The sequence below is a fragment of the Passer montanus genome, unplaced genomic scaffold (genome assembly GCF_014805655.1).
Source record: "Passer montanus isolate IOZ18808 unplaced genomic scaffold, ASM1480565v1 scaffold55, whole genome shotgun sequence".
NCBI classification, from domain to species: Eukaryota; Metazoa; Chordata; class Aves; order Passeriformes; family Passeridae; genus Passer; species Passer montanus.
In genome coordinates, this window is record NW_024370485.1 from 1,274,726 (window position 1) to 1,286,798 (window position 12,073).

The following is a 12,073-nucleotide window of genomic DNA, read 5'->3' on the forward strand; positions in this document are numbered from 1 at the left end:
AATAACGTTTTGCCCATCAGCACACATGCAGTACAGCTAAACAAGATAAAAGTAAATGTCTAATGATGACCTCACCTACCCTCTACTAAGCCAGCTGTGCCTGTACCTTACTGCCCAAAAACCTCACAGCAGAAAATCTAAGACACAGCTAACACTTCTCTGGGCTCCTCATCTCCAGCCTTAACTTTCTGCAGGGCGATTTCTTCGCGGAGGAATTGTCTAGTTACATCTGCAACTCAGTGAAACCCAGGTGAAAAGTGCCCCCTGCAAACCCCGACCCCGAGATACAACTACCCAGCAGAGCCTGCACCATCCACGGCTGGTGAAGAAAAACTAGAGCTTATCTTTTACCTCGGGGCTCGGGTAATGCAGCAGATGAGAGCGCACACGCACATCCCAGCGCGCATTCCAAGGAATCTGCACCCTCAGAGTCACCACAGGAGAGGAGGGCATCGCTGAGCAACTTCACTGTGGACAAGCGAACTACAAAGCTTCTTGAACTTGTGCACGTATATAATAACCCTGTGAACCAGAGTTATCACCTCTACAACACTTGTAGCAGGAAACAATTTCCAAAATCCATTCCCATGGATGGCGATATTACTGGAAAACACTAGGTAAAACAGACCTTCCAAATACAGAGCTGTACAACCCCTAAGACCTACCCACTGCTGCGCAGAAAAAGTCAGAGTTTTTGTAGAGGTTGTAAACGTGACAACGTTTGTAGACATCAACAACAACGTCGCACCTTTTGTAGAGGCTGTAAGCTGAACTCCAGCAAGTCATGATTTAAAAACAGTAATTAATGGATTGTAAAAACAAAAAAAAAAAGTTCACTTTACAAAGAAGTATTTTAACAAATGTTCATGAGGTTAGTGAAACGTTACCATGGAAAAACAAGTACTGTTTACATCAGTAAGAATCTCTACTTTAGCTAGGAAAACACTTTGTTGAGTCTTCGGTTTCTTCAACAAGCCTCAGCTGCTTGCTGTAGTAGATCCTCCTACATGCACTTTCACAAAGCAGATCTGAGCTTACAAGATACCACGCTGCAAGCAGCGCTTATCCAGAGCCAGCGAAGCGTCGCCAGGAACAAACATTCCCTCATTTTGCTACAAACAGCTGGGGAAACTTTTTTCCCCGCTATGACACACCTCTGAACACGGTCACTCTTCCCACCCGCCCATCATTTTATATATATCTATATATATATATATCCACACACATTTTCACCAGCATCACGTTCCGCTCATCCAGCGCGGTTTGCAGCGGTACCAGCGCAACCTGGGCTCTGTCCCCGCACTACAGCACTTTTCCCCGCCATGCACACAAGGGCTCCCCGGAGCGTTTCCGCCGCGGCGCCTCCCGCCCGGCCTGGGCTCCCCGCGGGGCCCTGTGCGGAGCAGGCGGGGGCGGCGGGGGACACCGGGGCGCAGCCGCGGCCGCACGTGAGGCGCCAGAGGCCCCTCAGAGGCGGCGCGAGGGTCCGCAGGGCGGGAAGGGCCGCCAGGGAGTCCCGCGGCGGGAGCCGGGATGGGGAATGGGCGGGGGGCCCGTCCCGCACTCACCGCCGAGGCGCCGCCGCGGTGCGCTGAGCCCCCGTTCTTCTCAGTGCCGGGGGCGGCTCCGCCCGCCCGGGAAACACGAACCCCAGGAAGCAAAAGGCGAAGAAGCTGCGAAAAGCGTACCCCCCCCCCCCCCCCCCCCCCCCCCCCCCACAAAATCTCCCCGCCTCTGGATGAAAAAAAACCAAAACCAAACTTTCCTCGCCGCCGTCTCTCCCTCCCCCGAGGAGCACGAACCCAAACACACCGGGACACGCCCCCGCACCGCCCCTCGCGCCGCCCATTGGACGGCGCCCCGCCGACCCCCGCTGTGATTGGTCGCGCTGCCTGCTCGTCTTCTCCTTCCGCTCCCCTTTCCGCCCCTTCACGCTGCCCATTGGGAAGAGTCTCGGGGATCTCTCCGCCCATTAGCCAGGGCGCACGTCAATCACAGAGGAGCACCGCCTCCCGGCGCTTTTGATTGGGTTCTCGCGTCACTACACGCTCACTGATTGGCTGCACTTGCTGGCTGTCACCGGTTAGCGTTGCCCCCCTTCACGTCCCTCACTGCCTCCCGCCCCTTCTTCCTCTGCCAGTTAGCTGCGAGATTTGCCCCTTAAATGGGGCACTCGCTCGCCCGCTTCTACTTGTCCCGCCCTTCCGGCCTACGGATTGGGCTATGGGTCGCGCCCTCCGCCTCCATTAGAGAAGGAATGTGCCCGTTACACCGTAACGGCGCGGAGGCCCGCCCACCGAGCCGCGCTCCTCGGCGGCCCCCGGGACCCTCCTCAGCCGAGGCGAGGTTACGTCAGTTTGCGCGCTCATGTGCCGGCCGCACGGGCGGGGCGCCTTGACGAGCACAGGCGATAGCGCGTACGGCCGCAGCCGTGGCCGCTCAGCGGCGCCGCGACACGGCACCAACGCCACACTGCCCGCCGCCCCCAGCGACATCTCCGCTTCGCCCCGCCCCTCCCCATGCGCGCGCAATCGCTATTGGGCAGGAGAGGTGTCAGTCGTGCAGCTCGCGAAGCTCATTGGCCGTTAGCCGACGCTTGCGCAGCCAGCCGGCAGCCGCCCCCTGATGTCACCCGCCGGATGACACAGCAACCGTGGGCTGGGGGTGGGGAAAGGCAGGGCCGTGCCTTTGATTGGTTGGTTTCATTGTCAATCTCCTTGGAGGGAGGACGGTGGGCGGGGCGATGGCGCGTGCCTCCCGCGCCCCACGTGGCGCGGGCGGCTCCGCACGTGACGGGGCCCCGCGGCCGGGGAAGCTGGTGGGAAAGGCGTTTGCGGTGACCGCGGCGTCGTTCCCGAACGCAATCGTTACCAATACCCGCTGATCGGCACTGTTCGTGCGGTGGGCCCAGCCAGAAACTGCGGGGCGGGGGGCGGTCGGTGCGAGGCTGGGGCCGCTTCCCTGTGAGGGGGCGTGAAGGGCGGAGGGGCAGCGTTAGGGCTGGAGCGCGGCGCAGTGCGCGGCAGGACGGCCAGGACAGCATGGGAGATACGTGAGCGGGAACTGCGGGGTGCAGAGGATAGCAGAGCCGACAGCAGGGCCAGAGCAGCACTGAGACAGCCCCGAGCGGAGTGCATGGATAACAGAAGCCCGTGGAGGATAAACTGGGAGCAATAGGTTCTCCTTGTGCCTCCGCTTGTTCTCATTCTCCTTATTCCCCGGTGTATTTGAGGGCTGCTGTTCCATTGATGAGCGTCACTTGCTGACCTCGCCCAGGGCTGCAAGCCAGTGCAATGTTTCCATTTGATCTCCTCGGGAGAATCCCGTTACAGGCGATCAGCAGAGCCCTGGAGCAGCTGAGCACAGAGCTCTCGGGGTGTGATGTGCCTGTCGCCTCAGTAAACAGGCCTGTGGGTGTTTGGTGAAAACGTGCTCTTGTCTTGGAAGAGCCGCAGAGCCCTTCACAGGTTAGTCACCAGCAGGAGGGACAGCTGCCAGCGCAGCAAAGCCACGTGTGCTTGTGGCACAGAGAGCTGACAGGATCCCTGCAAACCCAGGCTACGCCACTCAGTAAAGAGCAGTGAATCTTCTGATGGCTTCTCCATTCAGTAATGGTAATTGATTTTTACATTGATTGGTGGGAAAAGAGTCCCATTAATATAAATAAGATTTCATACTGGATATGCACATACTTGTTACTGTGGTGCTGTAAGGAATACAAAAGGCTCTGTATAAATCAATATGAATTAGTAATAAAACTTTTGGATGCACTTTGCCCCTCTTCCTCATTGTTTATTCAATGTGTGGGAACTGTCTGTGTCCTGTCTCTCCACATGTATTTTTCATGTTGTAAGCAGAAATCACTAATACACCAGGAGTACAGGTTGCATACTTTGGGAGAGACAGATCTGTCCAAGATGTTGACTTTGTTTTTGCCATAAGTAAAAAAAAAATATAATAAAATAATTTCCCTCTTTAAATTCTCTTTCCCCTTACTGGTGTTCTTTTCTTCCTATGTTTTGCTCAGGGTTTTGGTGTGCATATAGCAGGTAAAGGAATATGATTTATTTTGCATAAGCCTAGGGAACCAGATATTTTAATTTTGGAAGAGCAAAAGATAGCACTCTCCATTGTCCCTGCAGTTCCACACTACAAAACAAACCTGAGCTGTAGAAAACAAGCAGATTTTGTTGGTTTGTGTGAAGTTATAATGGGTGACTCAGGAGTTCCCACCCAGGATCACCTGTGGATTTGGAAGGAATCACAGCTCCCAGACAGGTTCTGGTTCTCATAAAGTCCAAATGCTTAGGAACAAAATGGTTCTCCCTGGGTTTTTCATCCCTCCCCACGACCAATCCTACCCAAAAATGGGACCGAGGTGGACAGTGACAGTGCATTTTTTCATCCACTGGGTGTCAGTGTTACACTATCACTGTGCCTCCTTTCCAGGTGCTGGGAAAGGTTGGATTTCTTTGGGGGAAACTCTTTCATTTCTGATAGAGAAGTGATGAGAAAAACCATTACAGCTTTGGGGAGTGGTCTCACTGCAGGATGAGCGTTCCCTTTTGCTCCTGCAGGAACGGGCTGGGACCCTGCCTGCAGACATCTCAAGTATCAAACCTCACACAGCCAGCCAGACTTCAGAGTTGGGGTCAGTTCCACAGCCTTTTCACTCTTAGGTTATGAGAATGCATCACCTGTTCTTTTTTAAAATTAACTTTATTTGTTATAAATACTGCATCTGGCAGGGAGACAATCTAGAAAAATCCTGTATGAAGTTACTTCTCTAAACAAACAAAGAGTGCTGTCAGCTTAGGACAGTTCTGGATGCAGGAATGAGAGAGGACAAGAATTTAGAAACAGCATTGATATTTGGAATTTGTAATCAGGGTTTTTGACACTGGTTTATTATTTCCAAAAGTTCCATGACATGATTTTTTTAATAGGCTTGCTAGGTTTTTTAAATCAATGTACCCAAATGAACTCTGGATAGTCAGTCACTGAAAACTACTCATATTTTTAGAAAGTGTCTTTGCTAACCCTGCCCTTTTTTCTGCTTTGGATGCACTAAGCAGCAGCTGTCTTGTGGACACAGAAAGGACCCAACTCATTACCTGCATGGTGATTAAAGGAAAGGTTACTTTTGGAAAGCCACAGTCAACTGTGTGCTGATGCTCTTTATGGTGTCCTATGTTTAAGTGTTTTCATATGAAATGTGACATTTAACATGTGACAGAATGCTGTGCTTGATCTGTGTCTGAAATGCAGGCAGCACTGAAAAACCATTGTTTAAAAGATGATTCATAGAAAAAGTAATAAAAGAATTGATGTTCTCTTGTTTTATATAAACACAGGCTGATTAGATTATTTTCTTACTTACATCTTTCCCCTGGAAGCTGCTTTTCAATCCATCCTTTTTCTAGAAGACTTCAGGCACGTTTCAGCAGGCATATGGCATCAATATACAAGGGGAATAAAACATAAATATTTACAAAGATTTTGATCCTGTTTGAATACCTATTATCCTTATTTAAAAATATTTATCCTAATAATTACTTTCAGCAGAGATACCTGTTAAGGATTCAGCATTTCCTATTTCCTTCAATTGAGTGGCGAGAAGTTTTCTCAGCCATTCTTGTGTATCCTTCGTGGAACTTTTCAGGGAACAAGCAAGAGAGAGGAAGTAATACTTCATATGCCTGGAAGCTGTAAAAATCAGGACAGAAAAAAGGAATTTGTGTTTGAAATAGAGCAGATTTCAATGTGATTATTTTTTTCCTTTCTAAGCCACCCATAAGAGCAAAGAAACACAAAAGAGCAATTTAAGTAAAAAGGAAGTAATGAATACTAGAATTAAGTTAAATAGCAAGAGGAAATTAGGGAGATGTCAGATGTAATTTTCAAATTTGTATGTTAGTCACGTGATTAGCGCTAACATTCCTGCTTTACAAAAAACTGTAAAAAATATCTTTAATGCCTGTAAGTGCTCAGGACCTGAGCTTTAAGTCCCAGTCAGACACCTCCACATCTCTAACTGTTCTTAATATAGCAGGCTTATTTTGACATTACCTATTTTTATGTGTCATACCCAGGAAAGACATGCAGCTGCAGTAGAAACAAGAGCAGTTTATGCATGTCTTGGGCAAAGTGCTTAGCAGAAGTTTCAATTTGTTTTGCTGTCATGCTCACGTTATATTGTTGGAAGGAAAAAGGGAGAAAGAATTTTGTCAGCCCACAGCTAAAGGGGAAAAAATTGTTAATATGACGGCAGTGGTTTTAAATAAAGAATAATTCATGATACGACTTCATTTTGTTTTTCCTGGAGGCAAAATTAAAACAATGCTTCATTAACATTATTTGAAGCTATTTTAAATACAGCTATTTTCAGCAAAACAATGCTAACATGTGGAGGTTTTTTAATGAAAAAACCAGACAATTAGGAAAATGTTTTGAAAAATATTGTAATCTTTAAGCAGTGTCTTTTTGCCTTTTTTTCCCCCCCCAACTATTTTCAGTCCTGAAAGTGAACCAGCACACGTATAGGAGTGATCAGCTAGCAGTTATGCTGAGGCTAGAAGCAGTGAAGCCCTTCAGACAAGATTTTAATTAACTTTTAACATTCCCATTCCACCAACTTGGTTGGTGCTGTGATACTCAACATCAGTAGCAGCCTCTGCAAAACTTCTGAGTCCCCTTTAGCTGAATCTAAATGGAAACTAAAGTATAGGTAGGTGAAAGCAATTCTAACATCATTTATGCACTCATTTATATCACCCAGCTCCATCCCAACAGAAAAATCAGGTTTTGAAGAAAAAAGTGGGCTGGGCACATTCCTGCTAGTTCCTTCCCTATGGAAGAACAGGATATATATATATATATATATATATATATATATATGCCCTTGCTCTTGCAAAAGGGAAATATCACACAGGTATGATCAATACTGATGCTGGGAAAAGCTCCCAGTTTATCCCAGCAAACTCTTATTAGCACAGCAAGACCATGGGATTATTTTTTGTTTCTTAGATTATTATTATTTTCTGGGAGTTGTATCTGTGTAGTGATTTAAGGTGGCAGCTTTCCAAGGCTTTGCTGTGGTTCTAAATTAATTGAGTATGCTGTTTAATTTTTTAACTCAAGCTTTTTCCTCATATTCAAAAGGGCTCCCGTTGTCCTTTATTATTAATGAGATCAAAGGAAGCAGAATGGCTGCCATTTCTCCTTAGTCTGGGAGTGAAACTATCCCTAGCAGAAAAGCACAGTGCTGTCTGCACTTGTCAGCAGCACTGAAAGCAATACCAACAGCAAAGCGTCTGCCTTTCTTTGGTCTGCTGAGCTGGACACAGACAGCGAGCAGCAATAATGCTCTACCAGAAAAGCAGATGAGGAAACAGGGAATGCAGAGCAGGGGACAGACTGAAAAGTTACTCTAGGGTGGGGCAATGGGCTGTGCAGAATGCAGGGCAGAAAACCTGAGAAGGAGAAGTAATGTTTCCTTTTCTAATATGTGGAAAATTGCATCTCCTCCAGGCAGCCCAGGTGAAAAACAACAAACAAACAAACAAACAAACAAACCCCTCCCCCCCAAAAAACCCCAACAACAACAACAAAACAAACCCAAAAAATCCCCCAAAAACCCCAACAAACAAACAAACAACCCCTCCCCCCAAAAAAACCCCAACAACAAAACAAACCCAAAAAATCCCAAAAAAAACCCCAACAACAACAACAAAACAAACCCAAAAAATCCCCCAAAAACCCCAACAAACAAACAAACAACCCAACACCCTCCAAACCACAACAGTTACTATCAGTTTTGATTAGGAATTCAAAGATACAGTATAACCATTTGTACTGTCATACACTTTAGAATGTGGTTATATTATTCCCCCTCCATGGCTTCCTTCCCAGAGTTTCCAAAACTGGTGTTTCACGGGGAAGCATCTAGTTAGTTTTTTATAAAAACCAAAACAACAACTCACCAGAAACTCCATGCACATCTGAGTTTTAACTGGACAGCTCACTGACACTTGTAAAGGGGCCAGAGTCCAGGGTGGCAGGACCCGAGGACAAAAAGCGAGAATAATTCTGGAAGGGAGCATCATCAGGAAGACAGAGGGAAAAACCTGCTGAAAGACATCATAAAACTGATATCAGTTTTGATTAGGAATTCAAAGATACAGTATAACCATTTGTACTGTCATACACTTTAGAATGTGGTTATATTATTCCCCCTCCATGGCTTCCTTCCCAGAGTTTCCAAAACTGGTGTTTCATGGGGAAGCTTCATCCAGTTAGTTTTTTATAAAAACCAAAGCAACAAAAAACTCACCAGAAACTCCATGCACATCTGAGTTTTAACTGGACAGCTCACTGACACTTGTAAAGGGGCCAGAGTCCAGGGTGGCAGGACCCGAGGACAAAAAGCGAGAATAATTCTGGAAGGGAGCATCATCAGGAAGACAGAGGGAAAAACCTGCTGAAAGACATCATAAAACTGAGATTGGTAGGAAAATGTGGTTACAGAATGAAGGCGATGGTGGGAAAAAGCGTGGGGATCTTATGTGGCAGGGAGTGGGAAGCTCTTTGGGAGGTTTCTTGGATGGGGGGCCAGCCCTGCGTGCACAAGGGCGTGTTGTGTCCTCACACGGAGCTCTCAGGAGCTGCGCTCTCTCCTCGCCCCAGCAGCTGCAGGGTGACCCCGGCCCAGGCCCTGCAGAGAGAGCTGTGTGGGGAGGCAGAAGGGAGATGATGACAGCAGCGGGGTGGAGTGCCAGGAGGAAGAGCTGTGAAGCAAAATGGCCCAGGGTCACCCTGTGTGAGGTGGTGTGAACCCTCAGGAAGGCAGCAGGAGCTGTTCCCATGATTTTGCCTCCAGCAGCTTGGGAACAAAGAGCAGCCACGCTGGGTGAGCCAAGCTCTTTTTTCTTTACTACTCAAAGCTGATTACTTGCAAACCCCATGACTCACTCACTGTCCCAGCTCTGCTTCTGCAACAGTTAGCAGCAAAGCCAACCCAGGTTTGTGAGTATGGCTTTCTGTGTCACCTCCTCAAGGGAAATCTGCCAGCAGCTTCCCTGTGGCTGCCACGGATCAGTTGCTGGGTGTTCAAGGTGGGGCTGTGTGGACAAAGCCCTCAGGACCACGCCTGGGAACAATTACTGGACCTCCTAGGACTGGGAGATGATATTTTTGGATGCACTGATAAATTGTGTGCAGACACCTCTGGAGAAAAAGAGATATGTTTGCTCAGGAGCTACAACAGTATTTGGTCTGCTGTCCTATTTTCTTTTTGCATGAGGAAGGAAAGGTGATCAAAATTCCAGTGGATTTCATCAAGCACAAATGGCCCTTCTAAAAACACCATGTTCTCTCTTCCTCACTTCAGATAAGCCCAGGGCTTTTCTCCCAGTCCTGCCCTAAAGAGACTTTTCGATTGGTAGAGGAAAGTCAACATTATATTGAGGCTAGTTTTCTTTTTTTTTTCCTGAAAGAGAGTAAAATGTTCTTTTATGACTGCAGCTCTGGATTCAAAGACCTCACTAAAAAGAAAGTGTGTTCCCTCTCAAGGGCCCTCAGCAGCTCAGTTCCAGTCTGTTTTCTTCCTCTGCTTAGATCACACTGAATTTCTGCTGCTGGATTGCTTATTGTCACTGAGGATCTTATACAGCCTAAGCCAGGCCTGGTATCTGTTGTAACCTATGGTCCTGCTTCCACAGGGTAGTGCTAATGCTCAAAGAGGAAGGTAAATATGCATTTAAGTTTCTTTTCCAAGATATTCCAGACCAGAGAGGTGTTCAAGAAGACAGGGAGATTGTTTATTGAGGGAGCACAACTCCTCCAGAAGACTTTCTGTTGCAGCAATTGCTTTTGCAGCAATATTCAATGCAAACACCCTACAGCATTTCCAAGGGTGTCCTCATGTTAACAACATTGCTGGGCATGGGTGAATTCCCAATTACTTATACCAAGCACTACTTATGTGGAAGATTTTGAAACAAGATGGAACCTGCCTGGAACAACACCCTCATTTTGGCTGCAGGGTGCAGCATCTGCAGCTGGCGCCTGTGCTTGTCTGTCTCTCTCTTTGTTCTTGTGAGTCTGTCTCCTTGGATGCAAAGAGGAAGCTGTTGGTCATACTGGGTTGTCAGTAACTCCAGTTTAACTCCAGAGTAACCCCACTGGGTGCAGGGAAATTAATTTGCAGAAGCATAAGTTTAGCTCTATGGCTGAATCAACATCTTTAAAAGTGGTGTAGAAATTGGTGAGAAACCAGTAGAGATAGTCCCAACTTTTCCTTCCAGAAAACTTTGATTTGTTGAAATGCTGCAGTCATAAATACAGAACAAAGGAAGTGAATATATTACAGTGTCCTCATTGTAAAAGGGCAATGGCAGGTTCTTTGATAAACTAGGAGACAGGTCACTATTTCAGTGCAATGCCCATCAGAACACCCGCCTACTGTAGCTCTCCAAAAAGTTATTTTTTAACTTCCTTCCTATGGGATTTGTTAGACTTTGAAGAAGAACATCAAACAAGTGGTAGCATAATTTACCAAGTCCTAGAAAAGTTATATTGGTGAATTGCCTTGCATTGTACTGAGGCAATGGACTAGATGACCTAGTGACCTTTCCCATTTCTGATATCTATGATTATTGCTGTTATACCTCAGGACACTAAAGAGAGACATTTTCTTCCTTTCAGTGGCAAAATGTCACTAATGGCCGTGCTAAATCAGAGCAATTGATCCTTCTGCAGAAGCAAGGCAGCTATAGATGATCACACTTTGTTTAGATTTGCTGTTTTCTGTTTCTGCACTGCAAGTGCTCGGTACAAGGGGACTGCCAGCCAAGGGAAAGATTTTCTGCTAGGAGATTAAGGATAACTAAGGAAATGGTTGCATGACCTATAAAGAGAGGATCATAAATATTGCAACAATAAAACCAATAGCTCCTTCAAAGTTTAAATAGCTTTTCTTTTCAAACACTTGAAGTAAGTGCCCTTTTCCCAAGGTTGTCTAGCACCTACACGTTAAGGTTTCACACAGTTTCACCAAATATATTATAACTTCCCAGGGAACTAGCTTTTTCTTTTAAATAATCTTTCTTTGTGGAAGCATCCCCTCCAAATAAAGTTTCATTCCAGGTACCTTTCCACTAGTAGTGAACTTTCACAAAAGCCAGAGAATAACAGTAATAAAATAGCCCCTGCTGTGTTGTTTCTTAACCACAACACCCACCAAGCAATGCAAGTAGGGCCAAATAGGGTTCTGCCCTTTATAACTAAGCAGCAGCACTTACCTTTTCTTGCATCCTAGGGGGAACCTCAGCCACAAGGGTATGCCTCTATAAACCCTCAGCTTTTTATACTATAAACCCTCAGCATTTATACTCCTCACAATCTCAAGTGTGTAAAACTCCACACCTGTGCTGCTGCAACCCTGCTGTCATAGACAAGTGACATTCCTATTCCACACATGCTGATGGTGTGAAAGACATAGCCTCTGTTTCTAAGGCTTGGTGTAGGATCCAGCTCTGGAGTAAGCAGACTGCTCTCCTGTGTGCTCAGTCTTTTTTTCCCCGCTCCATGCTGCCATGAGTCTGTAGCCAGCTCAGGAGAAACATAATCCAGTGTGTTCCAGCAGCCAGATCTCACAGACATGTTCCTGTTCCTTTGTTACCCCATGTCCTCACCTACATTTAGCTCATATATCTTCCCCCTTGGGCACTTTTAAACAAAAGTATCAGAGTAGCATCTTGATATTAGTGCAGCATCCTGCAATCAATTGACTGCTGGTCTCATTGCAAAGAGCAATATCCTTGCTAGAAAAGCCACTCCAGTCTGGGAAATGAAATGGCTGAAGAAACATGGGTGTTCATTCAACATGCAGCAGGCATGTGCCAAATCCACTCCCAAGCCATGCAAAGTGCTGATCAGTCCACAGCCCACTGGTGCAACATACTTATCTTTCTTATATATTGGAAATTTGCAACTCAGAAGCTCTTTTGCTTTAAATAAAGTAAAAAGACCAAGGCCCCCCTGAATAGAGTCAATACTCACAAACAGAAATATC

At 46.6% G+C, this 12,073-nt stretch overlaps 1 protein-coding gene across 16 annotated transcripts in view; it reads right to left on the minus strand.

Annotated features, from left to right (window-relative positions):
* Positions 1 to 2,024, minus strand: part of TNRC6B (trinucleotide repeat containing adaptor 6B) — a 132,306-nt gene extending 130,282 nt beyond the window's left edge. For 7 of the 16 annotated variants that reach the window (XM_039725285.1, XM_039725287.1, XM_039725296.1 and 4 more), the window contains exon 1: positions 1,766 to 2,024. In XM_039725285.1, the coding sequence (XP_039581219.1) occupies positions 1,766 to 1,973 (208 nt within the window). In that variant the 5' untranslated portion in view covers positions 1,974 to 2,024. Of the gene's footprint in view, positions 1 to 1,225; positions 1,417 to 1,568; positions 1,706 to 1,765 lie in introns of those variants that run through there. The other 9 variants (XM_039725295.1, XM_039725293.1, XM_039725294.1 and 6 more) reach the window with 4 other exon arrangements.
* Between the last annotated feature and the right edge of the window lie 10,049 nt (positions 2,025 to 12,073).